Here is a 20,172-nt window from a genome sequence, read left to right as displayed (position 1 = left end):
CAGAGGGTGGATTCCAGACCCTGCCGCTGGACCTTGTCCCGCTTGGGGGGGCCCCCCCATGCCCAGCTCTGGTTAATCTCCTCCTGTGCACTGCGGGGAGTGGCTGTGCGGGCAGGTTTATCACCAGGGTGGGGTGGCGACCCTCCCCTGTTTTTTATTTTGTAAAAGCCGCCTCCGTCAGTTTGCTCCCTTGGCACCACGGGTCACATGGGAACAAGACGTGGCAGGCGAGTCCTGCGGGCCTTGAGCTTTAACCCATCAGGGTCTCACCCTGCCCCTGGTGTCCTGCTGGAGATCTGGGAGGACCTTGCAGATAGGGACTCCCAAGGAGCAAGGGGTGCCTCTTCTAAAAGGCCCAGCTTCTCAGTTTTAGCCCTGACGTGCCCCACCCCAGGCAGCTGCCCCCACCCTGCTGGGCTCTTGGCACGCTCCCCCTTTCCTGCTTCTGCTCATGGTGCTGATGCCCATGTGTCTCTGGGATGGCAGTGGGCTCCTTCCAGGCCCATCGCCATGCTGCAGGGAGCGCGGCCCTTCTGCATATGGGCTGGGAGAGGGGGGCAGAGAGAGCTCACGTGGATGGGGTGGTGGTGGTAAGATAATGGTGGGGGGAGAGTGGGATACAGACGGCATGTGTGTGTGTGTGTGGGGGGGGAGATATGGCTTCTGGGCCAAGTACCTACCCCAGAAGCACACCTACAGCTCCCCACCCCTAAATGATCAAAGCAGCCTTTCAAATCGCGCCGCCCCCCCCTCCCCGCCCCAAGTCCTGTGATCAGTCTGCTTGGGGTCAGCCCATGGGGAGCCCGCGGGTGCCCTCCACCAGGAGGACTCCTGTTCCCTCATTGGGTCGGGGGGGCAGAAGGGCATAGCTGGGCAGTGGGGAGAAGGCAGCGCCACTTGGCAAAGTCAAACCAGCCCTGAGCTGTCCAGTCCCGTTCCTCACCCCCCGTATCTCAGAACCGGTGGCACCGGGAACCGTTCTGCTTCCCCTTTGCCGTGGGCCGGACTTTGCTGGTGCCCCCACCTCACCCAAGTGCTGCTGCAGCTGCTGCGCCATGATCGAGACGGTGACCCGAACTCCTCTTCTCTTCTCAGGTCAATGACTTCCTGTCCGGAAGGTCCCCGCTGACGCTGGCCCTGCGGGTCGGCGACCACATGATGTTCGTGCAGCTCCAGCTGGCAGCTCAGCAGAGTGGGGGGCAGCTCCAGCATCGGCATGTCATTGCCAGCCGGGGGGAGCCCGGGGCAGCGGCTGGCCCCACCCCCCAGTGCAGGACGCTGCACGGAGGGACCAGCTCCAACTTCGCCCGCATCCCCGTGGTGCCCACCTGCCAGCAGAGCCCCGCCCCCAGCCCCGCCCCCTCGGCACAGGCCACACCCATGTACTGTAACGCCGCTCACCCCGCCCCCGTCACAGCCGGGATGTTCCGGTCGCATGGGGCCAGCACGCAAACGGTTAACAGCAGCGTCGTCTCCTCCTGCTCAGAGGTGAGTCTGGCTTTACAAAATAAGTCTCTTATGTGGGGAGAGAAAAGGGGGGAGCTGGGCCTCAGGACTCCTGGGTTCTATTCCTGGCTCTGGAAGGTGACTGTTCTCTAGTGGTTAGAACAAGGCCTTGTCTATATCCACTCCTCCCACTGACAGGTTACATCCCCACTTCATGCCTCAGTTTCCCCATCTATAAAATGAGGGTGTTGTGAGGCCTTGCTACATTTTTTCCAAATGCTGTGAGATCCTGAGGCAAATGGTGCCAGAAAAGGGCATAGTGTGTGGTGGTGGTGGTTTATTGCAAAGCGTAAGGCAAAGATCTGCTCTAGCTTTTGGCAGGGGGTGGCGGGGGAGAGGGTTTCCCTCAGAGAGAAGCTATCCAGGCTGGTCTGTGTACTGCCTCTTGTGCTTTGACTGCAAAATGCTTATAGTCCGAGGAAAATCCCAGCCTGCCATGGGAAGAAATATCCAGCAACCCTCCAGTCTCAAAATAGGATCATTGCTTATCAGACTAATCACAATCCTTGGCTGGCATCTTTCATTGCCAAGTACTTCCCAAAGGCAGGCAGACCCATTATCCCCATTTCACAGATGGGTAAACTGAGGCACAGACGGGGAAAGCGAATCACTCAAGATTTCGCAGCAGAGCTGGGAGTAGAGCCCAGGTCGTCTCGTGCCCTAACCACTAGACCATGCTCCCTTCCTAGAGAGCGGGTTTCTTGGTCCGAATGGGTTCATGGGTCTTGAACACTCAAGACCCAAATGTAAGGCAGATGGTAGCATTGAAGATGCCCTCTAAATCATTTTCTTCACTGTGAATGGGGCTTGGCCAATGGCGGGTTTGAAATCTGGCTGATTTCAGGTGTTGCTTTTGGAAGTGCCCTGTGACTGCATGGCCTAGTTGATGTAGCACTGGACTGGCATGCAGAAGACCTGAGTTCTGTTCCTGGCTCTGGCCTGCTGGGTGAACAAGTTGCTTCACTGCCCTGTGCCTCAGTTTTCCCCGTTGGTAAAATGGGGATAATGATGCTGCCCTCCTTTGTAAAGTGCTTTGAGATCTGTGGGTGAAGAGCACTACTTAAGAGCTAGGGACGATGATGATGATGATTATGGGATCGCCCTGTGTGGGTACTGCCTTGTCCCAAAAAGTTGAGGGGAAAAAACCTCATGCCTTATGCTGGCCAAGGAAATAAGATTGTAACCCTGGGAAAGTTTGGATGTGGGACTTTTTCCCCCAGCCACCCATCGAGCTAGGGGTCTGCCCCTATGGCTGCGGGTTAGTGGGAGCCTTCTGGCCCATTGGTGTCTGTTTCTAATGGCTAATAAGTGTCTCTCTGTCTTGCCGCTTGCCAGGTGGACTGTAGCGCCCGGAGTAACAATTCTGCCGGTAGCAACCCAGCCCCAACAAGCCGATCCCGCAAACCTGGCGCAGTCATAGAGAGCTTCGTTAACCACGCTCCTGGGGTCTTCTCAGGGACCTTCTCTGGTACGTTGAGAGCCCAGGGGACTGTAGGCCCGACTCTCCTCTCACCAGTGCTGGTGTGATGCCATGGGCGAGCGCGTGGCTGGGGAATTGGAGAGTGTCTCTTTTCACGCTGCTTGTGCAGAACAATGGGGAGGGGAGAACCAGGGCTGGACCAGGGCCCAGGTTGGTTGGCATGGTGAGGGCAACTTTTGGTGGCCAATGAGAGCTGAGTTTGATGGGTCTCTTCCTACCTCAGCATCCTGCCTGGGATGGGGGCTCATGCCAGCTTTGGCTGCCAGCCTTCCAGGGAGATTCAGTGCATTGACGACCCCCCCCCCCAGGGCCCTGCACTGTGTTCCGGGGCCATGGGTGGGTCACAAAGATGCTTATGGGGAGCCCCTGAGGGGTGGCAGTGTGTGCCAAGGGTTGGGCTCAGCTACTGCCCCTACAAGCAGCATGGCATGACGTGTCCCCCGCCTCTTCTCCCCTGCAGGCACTTTGCACCCCAACTGCCAGGACAGCAGCGGGCGGCCCCGGCGTGACATCGGCACCATCCTTCAGATCCTCAATGACCTCCTGAGCGCCACGCGGCACTACCAGGGCATGCCTCAGTCCCTGACGCAGCTGCGGTGTCAGACGCAGTGCGCCCCCTCCTCGCCCCCGCCCTCCCCGGACCCCGCCAGCAAAACTACCTCAGAGAAGCTGACGTCCGCGACCGCCGTGGCCTCGCAGCCCCTGCACTCCGTGGTCCAGTGCCAGAGCCAAATCAGGATGTGCAAGCCCAGTGGTGAGTCCTGCCCCATGACTGCCCCCCCCCCCCACACGTGACCCTGTGGCCTGGTGCAGGCCTCCCGCTGTGGCTGGGTTTGCTTGTCCCTGTTGCAGGCCTAGTCGTTAGGGAAGCTGTGATGTGCCCACGGCAACTGGGCTGGACTGGGACCGCGTGATGCTGAGAGTGCTGGCTGGATCCTGGCAGCCCAATGATTCTTCCCCCCCCCCCCCCCCAGTGGTGTGTGAAAGTTAAAGGCCATCAGAGGCAGGAGGCTGGTTCTGCTGTTCATCTTAGCTGGGATAGGCCAGTGCTGAGCTCAGAGGGAAAGGGCCGGGGCTGGGGGGGGCTTGTGTATCTCTTCCCCCATCCCCAGGTCCTTGGTGGGCTGCGGGGCCCCTGCTGACGACAGAGGAAGTGTGGGTGATGGCCTCCTTCCTTCCCACCCCGGGTCTCTAGCTGGGATTTGCTTGCTCCGATTCACTTCCTCTGCGTATCCGGTTCCGTCTGCCTCTTTGTTCTGTAACTGTCCTGATGGGGCTTCCAGCCAACTGGCGGGGAAGGAGGGGGGGGGCAGCAGAGGGGGAGGGTGAAAAGCCATGTGTTAATTCCGGGTTCCCAAGGACCATGATTTACCCTTCGCCGAAAGAAGGCAGAGAGATGGGGCCTGGTTCTGGTTGCAACCCTTGGCTAGAAGTGCTGGGGTTAACTCCCCTTGTATAGCTGACTGTGCTCAGACTGCACCCGATGCTGCAGAGTGAAGGGAGCCTGTTTGTTTGCCTATTTATTTATTTGAATGAATGGCCCTTTGCCATCTTGTTCCAAAAGCCTCTTGGCCTAGGACCCCTGTCTGTAAGGACTGCAGAAGGCTAACAGCAGAATAATTAAACCAACCGAGGGTGTTGATTGACAGGTGTGATAGGGGTGCTCTGTTTACACAGCACAATAGCCCATGGGCTCAAAGGTGTTTAGGTTCCTGATTCCTTGATTTCAGTGGGAGCTAGGGGCCAAAATAACAATGAGGATCTGGCCCTATAGAAATGGAAGGTCCCTGCCCTGACAATCTTACAGTGCACATCAGTGCTTTGCTTCTGGGGTGCTATTTCTTTAGGTCCTCTGCTTAGGATTTGCATATTAAAATGTATTGTTGTGCCTATGCTTTCCTGGCTAGACACTGATTTGGAGTGATGCATAATCGCTCCATTGATACCGGGTCCCTCCAATGCTCTCCCCCTCCAATGGGCAAGCCGGGGGCTATGCATTTAATGTGCAAGTTTCTCTCCTTTTTTTAAAAAAAAAATCTCTTGGCTCCCAATTTGCATCTCATCAGTGCAGTTAAGGCGCTCAGTGGTTCCCTGGGGAATTTGCAAACCTATTACCTGCTTCTTATCTGCGTGTTTACTTTCCCCCTCCAACCCTACTAGGGGGGATGTGTGCGCAGTGAGTTACCACCTGGCTTGTGTTGCCCCATTCAATGCGCAGGGACTGTAGCTGGCTGGTTACTCAAACTGGGTTCTTCCAGTGACATAATTTGGCAGCTTTAAGAAGAGACAGTCAATTTTGTTTCCTGTTTGGTGAATTGGACTCAGGGGGAGGGGGAAATGAGTCCTGGCATTAAAAATAAAATCAAATTAAAACCTAAGACTTAAAATCAAGAGTCAAGATTTTCACTGGTGAATTTTGGGAGCCCAACATGATCTGATCTTCAAAAAATACGCTTGGCATATTGGGCCCCTCTATTATACTGCCTGGCAGTTTTCATCCATAGATCTCAGAGCGCCTGACAAAGGATGTCCGTTTTATGATCTCCCCCCTCCCCCTGAGTCCAATTCACCAAACTGAGGCACAGAGTCTTGCCGAAGGTTACCCAGCAGGGCCGGGGCAGAGGAACAGAACCCAGTCCCACTGTTGTGCCCTAGCCACTAGATGTCTCCAGTCGGAAGGACACCCCCAAAATCGCTAGTTACTTGTGAGAATCTTGGCTAAGGATTGTGTAAGCTTTTAGGGGCAGGGGCTGTGCACACCTGTGTGGTTTTATACAGCATCCGTTAAAGGGGGAGGGGTCCTAAGGCTGATCAGGCCAGCTGTGAACTATATAAGTTGGTGTTCATAGGTGTGACCTTGAGGCTTGGTGGCATGGTTCTGGAGGAACACGTGTGTGTGCGTGCATGTGTCCCATTGTAGATCTCCGACACTCTTTGGCACAGTTGGTGACATTCAGGACTGTTCCACATACTGGGGGCACTTAATTCCTTTGGGAAACTTTTGCCCCACTTACTCAGGTGCTTAAAATGGGGGAACCGCCCGCTGCCCCCGGTTGTGGCCGCAATTCTCCGAATTGTCGGGCCGTTTTTATCTTCTATGTGGTCATTGAATTGTGTTCTGTGCCAGTGGAGTGACTCCATTCGAACTGGTGGCATTACACCAATGGGTAACTTGGTCTGGGGTGTGCGTTCGTGCGCCGGTTTTGGAGGACTCCTGGAATGGGGGTGACGCTGCACCCACCCACCCCTAGCGATTCCTGGTGCAAAAAGATTTTATCCCTTCCCCCTGATCTGATTCAGCGGGCCACCATCTCCTCCCCCTTCCTTCTTTCCCTCCTATCTCTCCTGTCTGTCCCCTGCTGCTCTGCCTCTGTTCCAGCTACAATGCAGCCACACATGCACACCCCCTTCTCCACTTGCTGTCTAAATCCAGGGCGAGACAAAGGGCCCCATTCAGAGCCAGGGAGGCTGGTTGGGGAGGGGTGGGGAAGAAAGCACTTGGCCTCTGGTTTGGCATTTTTGGCCTGGCCCTGAGGAAGCTGTAGGCTGGGGACATGCTGCAGAAATAGAAGCTGGGGGGAGGGTGTGGGGTCAACACAAAACAATCCTGCTTTCTCTTCCTGGCAGACTTGAAAATATACTTCCCACCCCTCGCCCTGGGCCTTTTCCCAGCTGGGGGCAGAGCCCTCTGTCCGGGTGCCAAGCTTTGGGGTGCTCCTAGGTGGACTCCAGCCAGACATCTGCCTGGAGAGGACTGTCAATTTGTCATCGCCACTTCCCGAGCTGGGGCCAGCCCTAGGTTACGCAGGGTCCTAGAAGTCAGACGTGAGCCCCCAGCCCCGATCCAGTTTGGCAGCTGCAAGGCTCATGAGTTTCTGCAGAGGTGGCACAGACCAGCCATTGGCACAATCTGTTCAGGCACCTGTGTGCCGGCCTGGGGGAGGCAGTGATGTCTAGTGGTCAGAGCACAGGGTTGGGAGTCAGGACTCCTAGGTTCTATCCCCAGCTCTGGGAGTAGAACGGGATCCAGTGGTTAGAGCAGGGGACTGGGAGTCAGGACTTCTGGGTTCCATTCCCAGCTTCGCTGATGGCTTACATTGGCTAAGTGGCTCTGTGCCTCGGTTTCCCCTGGTGTGGGATGGTTTCCTGACATCACACATGGGTGGGGTGTGCAGGTTTAGCTCCTGCAGCTAAACCCAGGTGCTGCCAGCCAAGGGCTTTGAGGTCCCTCCAAGGGCAGAGCGTTGTGTATGCTGCTGGTAAGGCAGGGCCCTGTCTCCACCCCACCCGCCCGTTCCCATGGCAGGGCTCGGCTGGGGTATGCGTGTAGGAGGCCTCCACTTATCTGCAGGGAGCAGCTCTTTATTCACCTTGAGCTTTGGGCCCTGCGCCGCCCCCTCCCATCCCCAGAAAGTTAATTTCTTTCCTTCCCGCCCCCTCCTTGTTCTTCCTTTCATGACGCCGGAGCCGCCGAACAGGGCTTAGCAGGATTCTTGCGCCCGGGGACGTCACTGGCATGTGAGCTGGGCAGCTGCCCTCCCTCGTAGGGAAGCGTCTCTTGGCAGGGGAGAGAGAAACGAGACGTGGCAACCAACCAGCTTCCGAGCCGCCCAGTTGCTGGTTGCTGCTTGCCGCTTGCCCTGGGGCTGGGGAGGGATTCGGGGTGTCTCTCTGCTTGTGGGGACCTGGGGGGGGGGTCATCCTCAAATGATCTCCCTCCACCTCTCTCCATTCTCCTTCCCTTTCCCCTCCATCCTGCCTTCCCAAGGTCACTGCTGCAGGCTGTCTCCAGCTCCAGCCCTTCCTAGGTTCTCATTTCCCTCCTCTCTGGGTAAGCTCCCCTCCTCCGCTCAGAGCAATGCTGCTTTCCTCCCCCCTCCCCCCCCCCCCCCAGCCCCTCCAAGTCCTTTCAAGCCCCCCTCGCTGGGCTCGCCCCCCCCCTCCCCCCCAGAGCGGCTTGGTTGGGGGGAGCTGCATTCCATCCACCCAAGCTTCCCCGCTCTGTTTGTTCAGTTGGCTCCTGGTAGGGAGGTGGGCGCTACAGAAAAGGAACTGAGGGGGAGGGAGAGAGGAGAAAAAAAGGGGGGGGGGGATAGAGGCAACAACAAAGGCCTGCTCCAGGGGCTGGAAATGTGCCTGAGCCCTGCAGGAAGCGGACTCTGGCTCACCCCCCCCACCCTCACCCCGCTCCTAGGGTTTGTGTGTGTGTGTGTGTGTGTGTGGGGGGGGGTTGTGTGCCTTTCACTGATTTGTTTTGAGATAGCATTACACACCTTGCTTCCAGCCTCTCCCCCCCCCCCGTGCTGCTTAAACTCTGCGTGTGATTGTGGGGGGAGGGGGACCCAAGTCCCTGTTTCATTCATCCTCCATCGTTCTCCACGGATTGAGGATGCTTTTGTAAGCTATTGAACCTGGGACCCCCTTAGCCCCCTTTCTCCCCCCCCCAATTGCAAACCCTCATGAATGTTTAGCGCAGGAAAAGGCTGGTTCTCAGCTGGAGATGATCTGTGTTGGGGGGGGCAGCGGGGGGCTGTTGGAACAGCACCCAGCAGGGGTTTGAAAGTGGGGCAGGACAGGGTGCTGGGTGGAGAAGGAGGGGCTCGGCGGATAGGGTGTGTCTGAGACGCACTCGCTCAGGCGTGGAAGGTAGCATCTCTTTTCCTCCCTTCCCCCCCAAGCAGTCGCTTGGCTTCATACACCTGCACGCTCGAAGCAGGAAGGGAGCCGGGACCTCCAGGCCGCCCCGAGGTTCCTTCTCTGCAACAATTTGCTTAGAGAAAAGAACTGAAACTGGAGTCACTCGCCTTTCCAAAGGCCTGGGCGGGGGCCGCGGGGTGTTGTGCTGTTCAAATGTAATTCTTTGCGTCGTCTTCCCCCCCCACCCCCCGCCCACTAGGTCTTCGCCTCTCAGCCAACGCAAACAAGAGCTCGCTGGGGCCCGAAAGTCGCATGCGAGTGCTCCCAGAGAGCCTAAGCGAGGCCTGGTGGGATGGGAACTAGGCCAGGGCAGCCATCTTGAAACATGGCTGCTGTTGAAGGACTCAGGGCTGTGCAGACTCTTCCCCTTTCCCCCTTAGCTGCTTTTGCACTGCTGTTGCTGGTGGAAAGATAGAACTGGCTGGATTTCTTTCTTGTTTGGGGCTCGTGGTGCCTGCGCGCTGCACGGCCACCCAGCCATCTTGCCGCAGCTTTGCACGTCACGTGACTGGGAGCACGGCCCTCAACCTGCCCAACCCCGGCGGCTCCTCTCGGCACCACCATGCCCGGGAAGCGGGACAGACCCGGGGCTTGCCAGCAGGGAGAGCTAAAGAGTGGGGTGGAGGACATTGGGGGGGGGGGGGCCCTGGGGGGTGGCTGGGTTTTCTGTGGCTTCCAAGGTCCTGTCCACACTGGCGTCCGGGTGGGTCTGCATGCAACTGAGGGACAGTGGTCCCATCTACACCACAAGGTGAAACAGTGTTTGACTGACATGGTGGGGGAGATAGGGCCGATTTAACCTGTAGTCACCCGTTTGTCCGCTCCCGCCGTGGCAACGTCTCCAGGATGGCCAAGGTCCTTAATGCAGTCTGAAATGGGCTTTAAAGCAAGGTAGTTGCGTCATGGCCTAGGACCCTTTTAATTGGGTTTCTCCAGAGCCTGCTCCGCCCCAGTGGGGGGGGTGGGGTCTGGCATGGGTGTGAAACTCTAGTGTGTAAGAGAGGGGAGATAGATGCTCCCCTGCCTCCCCCCCTCCCCCCGGGGGTTTAATAACAAGGTTCATAGACACCCTCACCCTGGAAATCCCTTCTGCCCTGTGCTAGAACCTGGCTCAGACATGTTTGCAGCTGGCACATTCGCGGGTAGGAGCTGGGGGGGGGGGATAGTTCTAAATTTCTCTGAGCAATCACCCAAGCCCTGGTGACCCCTGGCCACGTACCCAGCTGTCCCGAGCTCCTGGGAACAGTAGCGCTGCTGTGTGAGGACGGATCTGGCCCAGACTGGCTCTCGGCTGCAGGGGAAGTAGCTGAGAGCGCTCTCACGGAGGGAAGGGGGGAGGGCAGGCACACAAACCAACACTGTTGCTTGTGTGTAGCCGGCTATCCGCAGCGCCCCGCTGGCTCGCACTCCAGACAAACAGCGCTAGTATTTCTGTAGGGATTTTTTTTCTTCTCTCTCTTTCTCCCACCCCCCACCCTTTCCCCCTGGAGGGGATCCTAAATATTTAAGGCTCGCTAACAGGGCTTTGCTCTCTGGGCTGTGCATGCCGTGCATGCCTTTCCGCCCACTGATGCAGCCATGGACAGCAAGGGGGCCTGAGGCATCAATCGCATTTGGAGAGGGTCTCCGCCACGGGGGTGTTGGGGGGGCAGAGGGGGAGGGAAGAGCGCTGAGGGAATCTCTGGTGGGAGGGCTCTGGCAAGAACTGCCGCCAATGGGGAGGGGGTGGCTCAGCTGTAGCTGCAGGGGAGAGGGTTTGGTGCGGCTTTAGCTGAGGGGAGCTGATTACAGGCCCCCTTCCCCGTCTGCCCTGGGGCTGTCATGCATAGCGATCTTCCTGCCCTGTGCACCCTGGTTCTTGGCCGAGCTGGGATCAGGACCCTGCAACAGAGAACCACTGGGAGGCCAAGTGGGATGGATCACACCTGGGGACCCCCATCCCGCAGAAGTCTAGGCATGTGTGTGCTTTGGGTCTAGGTTTTGGGATAGGTGACTTTCGATTGGATGTGCCGTGGGTCTGGGAGAGCCTTGTTGTGTCTGGGTAATGCCTAGCACCGTGGGATTGGGGCCTCTAGGCCCTACCCCAATACAAATAAGGAATATTAACTCTCTGGAGCCTCTAGGCTCTCACAAGGGCCCAACGCTCCAGTATCGGAGCCCCTCACCAGTATGTCCAGCCTTCTCCTCCTCCCAGACACGCCCTCCCCTGAGAGCTGGAAGAGTGCTACCCCTGCTTCACAGATGGGTGTGTGTGTGTGTGTGTGGGGGGAAACCGAGGCACAGAGACCAGGGAGAACTGATTCCCCTCCTTGTAATGAAGGAAACAGGGAACCCATATTTTCTGTGTCTCAGTTCTGTACGTCCCGTCCCCCCCGCATACCCAATGACCGTCCTTGTCCGCTCACGGCCTGTGTGGTTCCGATCCCAGCTCGGGGCCTCGTCGATTCTACTCCCCTCTCTGTCCCTCGCCGCCCCTCCCCCTGGTGCCGCAAGCTCCTTCCCCTCCCCCGGCGCTGTGGGGAGAGAGAGCCGCTTTCACGGCCAAGTTTATTATTGAGTGGGATCCTTTTTTCCTCTTTCTCCAGCGCTGAAGCCCATATCTATAAATGTGCAATTGTTCATCCTCCCACTTGCTGCTAAACCAAGCGGGGCGCTCGCTCTCTGGCGCGCACTCGCCCCGGCGATGAGAGCTTGCGCTCCTGACGGAGAGGAGTGGGTGGGAAGCAGCCAGTGGCTTCTGTTCCGCTCAGTAAGGGGGAGCCCCCCCCCCATTAAAATGCCCAACAAACCTACCTCTGCCAATGGCACAAACTCTCCCTTCTCAGGGAGAGCACCTAGGCGGCGTCCCTGCCCACTCCTTCCACCCCGTACCCCTTCCTCCCCGGAACCAGAGCTGCCCCGTGCTCTCTGGGGCCTCTATATCGGCCTCTTGGGGTCATCCACTGTGGGGCCTTCTCCTGTGTGGGTGGGCACTGGCTGTAGCACCCCCTGGAGGCTGTTTTGAGGCGGGATCCAACCTCGGGGAGGAGGGGGTCTTAATAGCCCCCTCCCCGCTCTGCTGAGGCCAAGTTGTGAGTCCAGGCGTCCTCACTGCTGTGCGGTCTCCTGTCTGTCTGCCTCTTGGAGGCAGGGGATAGTGGCATTCTGGGGGGCTGAAGTGGAGATTGCGGGGGGGGGGGGGTGTTGGTACAGCCAGGACTGGGGATCAAACTGGGTGTGCTTTGCATGGGTCATTGGGAAGAGGGAGAGGGGGGGAATGCTGGGAAGCTGGAAGGGCCTAAAGAAAATGGCTCTCCTTCCCCAGCCATATCCCCCCCCCCCCCCCCCCCCCGCCCCACACACACACCATGCTCTATTTATCCTTGAGTATAGGAAGGAAGAAGGGTATGTGTATGGGAGGGGGGGTACGTTTCCTCTCCCAACCCCCTGCTGATTCCATGGCGATAAAACAAGCACGACACTGCTTGAGAATTGGGGAGATTTGTGTCAATTTGGGGGCATGTCTGGGAATGAAGCTTTCTGGCCTGTACTCCAGGAGGCGGGGGGGGGGGGGGGGGATAATTATTTGGGGGTTAGGGACTGAATGGTGTGGGGAACTCAGTTAGGAGTGGGGCAGCTAGCGAGCATTCGGCGCTGGGGTGGGATCACTTCTGATGGCCAGACGGGGCGTCCTCGGGGCACGGCCTCTGGCCGCATGGCAGTTCAGCGGGAGTCTGACCACTGTTGCTGCCCTAAGCCGTCTCGGTTCCTGCCCTCTGGTCCAGCTTCTCCCTCTCCTTTGGGATCCTGCTGGTAGGAAAGGTGCTAGAATTTGAGCTTTTCTTAGACTGCTGGAGGTGGTGGGCTTCAGGGAGTAGAACAGGGGGACTGGGAGCCAGGATTCCTGGGTTCTGTTCCCAGCTCTGGGAGAGGAGTGGTGTCTAGCGGTTGGAGCAAGGAGCTGGGACTTAGAAAGGCCCGTTGGATCAAAAAAGGCAACGTTGTTCCCTCTAGCGCGTCTTTTAGTGCTCTGCCAGGTCTAGTATTTAAATTGTTCCCGCTCTGGACCTCAGTTTCCCCATCTGTGGATAAGGGGATAATTCTCGCCTACTGGTTCACACAGTGCTTGTAGAGTCTTTGCTGAACGGTGCTCTCAAACCAGGATGCTTGATTGTCGCAAGGTGTTTTTTCACTCCCAACTCTGCCACTTGGGGAAGTCTCCTGGGCTGGTATTTTCAAAGGGGCGGAAAGGCAGTAGTTGCATAAGAGCGGCCATACTGGGACGGACCAAAGATCTATCTAGCCCAGTATCCTGTCTTCTGACAGTGGCCAATGCCAGGGGCCCCAGAGGGAATGAACAGAACAGGTAATCGACAGGGGATGGATCACTGGATGCCCATTCCCAGCTTCTGGCAAACAGAGGCCAGGGACACCATCCCTGCCCCACCTGGCTAATAGCCATTGATGGACCTATCCTCCATGAACTTATCTAGTTCCTTTTTGAACCCTGTTATGGGCTTGGCCTTCACAACATCCTCTGGCAAGGAGTTCCACAGGTTGACTCTGCATTGTGTGAATAAATAATTCCTTTTGTTTTGTTTTTGAACCTGCTGCCGTCATTTCATTGGGTGACTCCTAGTTCTTGTGTTATGAGAAGAAGTTACACTTCCTTATTCACTTTCTCCTGACCAGTCATGATTTTTATAGACCTCCATCATATCTCCCCCCCCCCCCAGTCGTCTCTTTTCCAAGCTGAAAAGTTCCAGTCTCCTTAATCTCTCCTCATACAGAAGCTGTTCTATACCCCTATTCATTGAATCCATCCCCTTTATGCAGCTGACGAGCTGATGCATGCATAAATCCCATTGAAACCAGGCTGGGTACCTCTGCATCTGTAAAATGGGGATAATAATCTATTGAGCTAGCAAGGGAGAGCCCCCACCCCAGTGGCTTTGTAATGTGCTGCACAGTGCTGAGCATAAGCAAGAACCTAAATGTTGAACCCATAAAACTAACACATGCCCCCCGATTGCTCTTTGGTTTCAGGTGACCGTCTGCGGCAGACCGAGAACCGCGCCACCCGCTGCAAGGTGGAGCGCCTGCAGCTGCTGATGCAGCAGAAAAGGCTGCGTCGGAAGGCACGGCGGGATGCCCGGGCCCCATACCACTGGCTGCCAAATCGCAAGTCCAGCCGGACCAACAGCAACAGCAGCGTGTCTAGCGAAGGCAGCCTGGACCTAGACTTCGAGGATTCAGTGTGGAAGCCTGAAGTCAAGGCAGACCTGAAATCAGAATTTGTCGTAGCATAGACTCCAGACTGATATGAACGAACAGGGCCTGTGGTGGGACGGATCCCGCCGGGGAGAGCCAGGACTCTCATCTCTTCAGTCCCATCGCTCGGATCTCCTCTGTATTCGCTGGATGCCTGGGGTGGACCTGGGCGACGTCTGTTGGAAAAGCGTGGAGGGGTTGCCCCATTTTTGATTTTTTTTGTTTGTTCCTGGTTTATTTTTCAGAGGGAAGGGGATGGGGTGGGGAAGGGAGCTCTCCAGGACACGTGATGCGGGGAGACGAAGAGCTGGAGTTTCAAGCTGGCGAACTGGATTTTGTTTTGTTCCCGTTTGAATAATAAGTGGACTTTAACATGCCTGCCTTACACCGCCGCCGAACCAATAAAGCCAACGCACGAGAAACTGAACGGAGCCCGTCTGGCGAGTGGGACAGGCTCCGGACTTCCTACTTTTTTTGCAGAGCGGAGCTCGCTCGTCGGAGGGAGAGGGGAACTGTGGTTTATCAAAGCTGCTCATTTTGCTGTGAAAGACCCAAGCATGCACAGTACAGGCAGGCGCTCCCTGGAGGCTCGGAGCCTGGCGCTCGCTATATATATATTTTTTGGGGTGGGGAGGGCTGCTGTGCATGCTTGGGCCACGTGGGATCCCAGAATTTGGGGGCTGTTTATTTTTCCTTCCCTCTTTATATGTAGCATTGCTCAGCTGATTTTAATTTTATTTTTTAAACAAATCCAACCCCATCCCACCTCCACACAGTTAGGTTGCAGAAGAACCCACATGCACTTTACAGGTCTCAGTTGTGAAGTAGTGCCAGGGGCAGCCCCCTCACCCCCCAACAGCTTTGTGCTGGCTTTTGGAGATCTTTGTTACGGACCCTCAGAGGAGATGCTATGGGCATCCTCCTCACCCCACCCCCCCCAGTGTGTTTATTCCCCACCCCCACTCCCTGCTTTGCATTGTAAATTACAATGCAATGGCTCTATAATTTTTTTTATTTTGGTTGTTTGGGTTTTTTTGGGGTGTGTGTGTGTGTGTGTAAGTGTGTGTGTGTACTTAATTCTGACTCCTTGCAGCAGCAAAGGTGGCTTGCTTTATTTTCTATGGAAGAGGGAGGGAAAATAAATAGATTTCCCCTCTGCTGTAGAGACCAACTTTTTACTTTCAGAAGTTTTTTTTTTCCACCCAGCTGTTGGTTGTGTTTTTTAACTTAAAGGAAAATTTAAGAAAAAAAATAAATAATCCAGTACTTGGTAATGGGTGTTTGCAGGCCTTGGGGCTAATATTTATAGACATTAATAACTTGACTGAGCCAGTACTGACCTAGTGTTGCCTAGACCGTAGAAATCCTTTTTCCTGTCCCGTTTTTTTTTTTTTTCTTTCTTTCTTTCTTTCTTTCTTCACTCTCCTTCCCCTGTCAGGAGATCTGTGCAAATAGAAAAACCCCACGTGATGTGTTTTTTGTCTGTAAAAGTCTTTTTTGTGTGTTTTGGGGGAGGGGTGGGAAAGGAGGGGGTGGGGTAGAGTGTGGGGGGGAAGATCAAAGTTTTCCATCTTTACTATTTTTTTCTTTTAATTTGGGCGGTATGGATGCAAATAAACTTTAAAATAACGTGAACAATCGGGGCGGGGGGGAAAATCAGGAAAGAAAGTAGCATCCCCTGTGGATTATTCTGGGTTTTTCCCTTTTTTTGGTAGCATTAACTCAAACTTGAGGAGAGACAGGAGCCCTTGAGCCATGGTTAGCTAAAGATAGCATGGGGAGATGGGTGGGGTGGGATTTTGTCCCCCCTCCAAGGGCACGCGAGTTGGAATGTTATCCGTAGAACAAAGGGCACTGCTGGTGAATGGGTTAATTCAGGCCAGAGCGGGGCTGAATGGAGTTGGTGCTTTTAATTTCCAAAACCCGCTCCCTCTTACCCTCCCCCCCCCCCCCCCCAGTTTTATTTCCCTCTCCAAGTCGAAAGGCAGCAGGGAGGGGCTACCCACTTTCCTTTGGTCTTGCTCTGGGCCCAAGCGTTTGTCTGGGGTTAGAAATCTGGGTTTCTACTGCTGTATTCCCCCAGCCCCCTCCCCGCTGCAGCTGCCTGTCCCACGAAAGGAAAAACTTGAAGCAACTTTGCCACTAGTGTATCCTGGTAGCTAGGTACCACTCACGGCCCTCTCTCCCACCCTGCTAGTTCTTTAGCTGGGGGTGGGGTGGGGGGAGCGGGCTGTGCCCATGCCCACGCAGGTGCTGCTGGGGCTGTGTCCTGGAGTCGCATGTCTGTTTGAGGGAGAGGGGACTGTGATATCGCTGCCCTGGAAATCCAGGCAGGAGCACAGCTGGTGCAGGATTCTGGGGCCTTTTGGTTTTTAAACTCACTTGTGGGTTTTGGGTTGGTTTTTTTTTTTTTTTTTAAATCCGTTTCCCCTAAATTTATTGATACTGCTTGGCCCCCCCCCCCAAAAAAACCACCAGCCCCCCCTTTTTCTTTATCCCCCACAATTGTAGCAAGAACCCCACCTGTGAGCTGTCGTCAGTCTTTCTATTCTGTATTAACCAAGTCCCCAGTAATGTCCATCCTTTCAGCATCACGGGACCATAATTCTAGCGCCTCGGCGCTAGCTGATTGGCTCGGCCGCTTTCCAAGTTGTGATGGGTACCCCGCCTCCTCTGGTCACGTGACACCATTACACATCCTGTTTTTCCCAGCTGTGAACTTCCTTTGTATGTATTACTGTAGTTTTTTATTTTATTATATTTTCAAACAAATTTTTTTTAAATTTTGAATTCAATATTTAAATGTACTATTTTGTACGGTGTGGGTGTGTATGCACTCCTGCCATCAGCCCCTTCTTGTCCTGTTTTTTTTTTTTTTTTTTTTAAATCCTATATATAACGTTAAAAAAACAAAACAAAAACCATGATGGGGTGGGGGGTGGGGGAAAAAGCATTAACCTTCTCCGGTGTGTGCGTGTGTGCGCGGTTGTGTGCGCGGGTGTGTGTGTGTGGGGAGGGTATTCATGTTATATCACCTCATTTAAGTTACCTGTATTAAAATTTAAAAAAAAAATGGTTTAAAAAATAATAAACACAGAATGAACCAAATGTGCGTCAGTCAGGCCGCGACGCCTCTCTTATTGCTGGGTTGGAAATGCAACAGTAGCCTGGGCCTTCAGCTGTCAGCCGAGCTGCCGCTTGTGATCCTGCCCAGAGCAAAGCTCCCGCGCTGAAGCTGAGGGGCGTGTGGACGGTTGAGAGTCTGTTTATTTCCCAGGGAGGTGGCCTGGATTGTGTCACGGTGTCCACCCGGACAAAGTGTGTGGGCCTCGCTTCTCTGCTGCGTCTTTGCGTGGGAGCAAACGAGCATGCCCCTGCGAACTGGAATGAATGTGCTTCACCCTGGCTGGGCGCGAGTGGGAATGGCCATGCAAAGGCACCCTGACCAATGCACAAGGAGGGGAGCGGGTCTAGGGGATGGAATGGGACATGGGCGAGCTGGCTTCACTCTGTGGCCCAGGTGCCTTTATCTATCTCCCGGGGGGTGGGATGGGAGGTGCAAATCCCTTCCCAAGCCCTGTGCTCAGATACTGCTGTGCTGGGGCCTGGAACCTCGTTAGTGCATTTCAATGACTGCACAGGGAGCAGGGCCTGGTGAATCGGAGCTGAAGCTGTTTAAGACCTTGCTGCTGTCTGGGCTGTGGAGATATTTTGGGGGTGGGGTGAGGGGGCCCAGGAGATCGGTCGTCTTTAATAGGCTGCCTTCGTGTTATTTGTGTGTGTACATGGACATGCTTGTCAGTCTGTGTGTGTCCTCACGCAGGTGCAAGAGGGGTGTGATCCCTCATCCTTCCCCCTCCTATTAGTCATACCGTCTATTTGGGTAGGAGGGGAGAGGGAGAACTGAATGCAGGCCTGGCTTGTTCCTTCTTTTGACTTGACACCTGGAGGAATGAAGTGGGGAGGGTTTGAGGTCACTTCTCTCCCTGCCACTATGGCCCTTGCCCTGATGGGTTGGAACGAAGCTGTCGAAGCTGTCATCTGCGTCAGACCACCTGTGTCTTTCTCTTCCCCCCCCCCCCCCCCCCCCCCACTCCTGCATGCCTGCTGTCCCCACCCAGCTTTCTGGAGAGCTCCCTAGCCTGGGAGAGTGAATCGAGTTTGAGTCTCTTTTTATTTTGCATGAGATTCCCCTGAGCTAAGCAAATAAACTCATAAGGGAAAGGGGTCCTGCCCCTCTACGGGTGCCAGGAGCGCTCTGCCTGCCTCTGAGTGACCCTGGACTTTCTCAAGGTTAGCAGAGAGAGGATCCCATCCTAGCCCAGGAGGGTTGCTGGGACCAACTGTCCCTGGCTCACGCCCCTTCCTCCGCGAGGGCGATATGGGGACAGGGAATGCAGGGCGTGCTAAGGCATTGGCCAGCTGCTCCTGTGGGAAACTGTTTGCTCGGTGCGTGGCCATGGTAACTCGGCTGCTTTAGACCAATGTCACCAGCTCGTGGGGGCGTTAATGCAGTTCTGGTGCCCAGTGGCCCCCTGGTCTGTGTGTCTCTCTTACAGGCCCCCAGCTTCTGCATCGGACCCTTCAGCTCAAACTGGAGAGGCTCAAGCGTTTAACTCTGCAGGCCCCTGGTTCGTGCCCAAGGTGACGCCGTCCCCACTGGGCTACTGAACCGGCCGGTAATATGTAAGGGGTGCAGCTGGCCCCTGGGCAATCCCCCGGTGTGGGGTTATTCCTTCTAGGACGCTCGGCAGGCCTTTGTCCTCTTTGGTCTTGTAAGACCCGAATGACGGGGGGGCATCCCCAGGGTGCCTCCCCCATATTGTACCAGGTGGCTTTTTCCTGCTAAGCAGCCTGGATTTGCAGGCTTGATATCCCCCTCTGGCGGGCGGTAAGGCATCCCGCTGTGGAAAGTGTTACAGTCATGGACAGAGCCCATGGCGGCCCGTGGCTCCCGTCTCACTCAGCTGACCGTGCTTCAAGGCCTTGTCTGCATTGTCAATCCCTAGCTCCTGGTGGTGGGACAGGACTTTAACTGCTGGGGTGGCTGACCGGATGGTCCTGTCCTGCCCCGTCAGTGGAGACCAATGGGTTCCTTTGCAATGGAGCCCAGGCCAATGAGCAAACAGGTTTGGGGCAGCCGTGTGCAGAGCGTTGGCGCCGAGTGCGTTCACGGTGCTGGGACGCGTTCCGGCAGGTGCTCTGCCCGCTGAACTAACCCCAGCACAGCCTTCGGAGGGGACCGGCAGCAGCTTGCAAAGACCTGACTAGCAGAGCTGTGTTCTGGGGGGGGGAAATAACCCAACTGGTCTGGCCGGTGTACACAAGGCCTCTGTTTGCTGGGGGACTAGCCGGCTCCAGCTGAGGATCTGGCCTAGCCGCCGCCCCCCACGCGCACACGTTTTGCTGGCTTCGCTTCCCAGCGCAGCCCCTGGCTGATGCTCGGTACCACCCTGGAGATGAGACGCGTGTGAGTAACGCTTGTGTAAGAGGCCTCTGTATACGTCAGTGCTCCTGGGTCAGGGTTTTCCCCCGTCCCCTCCCAGTACCTCCAGCACCAGCCCTGCTGCTGGCTAAAGCATGCTGGGTGGCTGCATGCAAATGCACTCGGTGCGTCATCGCCTGGCGACCTGGAGGATCAGAGTGTCTGAAACAGGGCAGTGATTTCCCCCAGCACTGCCCGTACAAACTGACCAGCCCAGTCGCTTGAGGGCCCCAGGGCCGCTGGCCTGTGCCCCCAGCAAGGCCCTTTGCAAGGGTGTGGGGAGCATGTCTGGAAGACCAGGTGCCTGGGCCAAGTCAGGGCTACCCTTCGAAGCCACGGCCTGGCCTGTTCTGCCTCTGGGGAAGCGGCCCGTGGGCTGGCTGAGCAATTAGGTGCAAGTTTCACTGTGAGAGATCTGGAAACCCTGGAGCCAGCTTGCTGAGAAACTGTAACGACAACTCCCCCCCCCACCGTTTCTTACAGTCACCGCGCTTGCAACCTCCCCACCCAGGCGGTGCCTGGGTCATGCATGAGGAAGAGAAACTTGAAGCAGTTCCCTTCCCCCTCGGGGTGAGCGGAGCGACAGCCTTCCTCGGCCAGGGTCACACTTAGCACTGGAGCCAGGCTCCGGGGGCTGCTCTGGAATCAGGTGGCAATTTGTCATCTCTGTCTGCTCTGATCCTTGGCGTGAATCTCCCGGGTGCCCCTGTAGATCAAGGCCCTGTAGTGCCAGGTGCGAGAACCACTCCTGCCC

At 56.1% G+C, this 20,172-nt stretch overlaps 1 protein-coding gene across 3 annotated transcripts in view; it reads left to right on the top strand.

Moving 5' to 3' along the window:
- Positions 1 to 16,858, top strand: part of MIDN (midnolin) — a 33,052-nt gene extending 16,194 nt beyond the window's left edge. For all 3 annotated transcript variants that reach the window (XM_034755324.1, XM_034755326.1, XM_034755325.1), the window contains exons 5-8: positions 1,096 to 1,488; positions 2,842 to 2,974; positions 3,447 to 3,740; positions 13,709 to 16,858. In XM_034755324.1, the coding sequence (XP_034611215.1) occupies positions 1,096 to 1,488; positions 2,842 to 2,974; positions 3,447 to 3,740; positions 13,709 to 13,971 (1,083 nt within the window). In that variant the 3' untranslated portion in view covers positions 13,972 to 16,858. The remainder of the gene's footprint in view (positions 1 to 1,095; positions 1,489 to 2,841; positions 2,975 to 3,446; positions 3,741 to 13,708) is intronic.
- Positions 16,859 to 20,172: the final 3,314 nt, after the last annotated feature.

This window comes from Trachemys scripta, chromosome 22 (assembly GCF_013100865.1).
Source record: "Trachemys scripta elegans isolate TJP31775 chromosome 22, CAS_Tse_1.0, whole genome shotgun sequence".
Taxonomy (NCBI): Eukaryota; Metazoa; Chordata; order Testudines; family Emydidae; genus Trachemys; species Trachemys scripta.
This window is presented reverse-complemented; position numbering and strand designations above follow the sequence as displayed.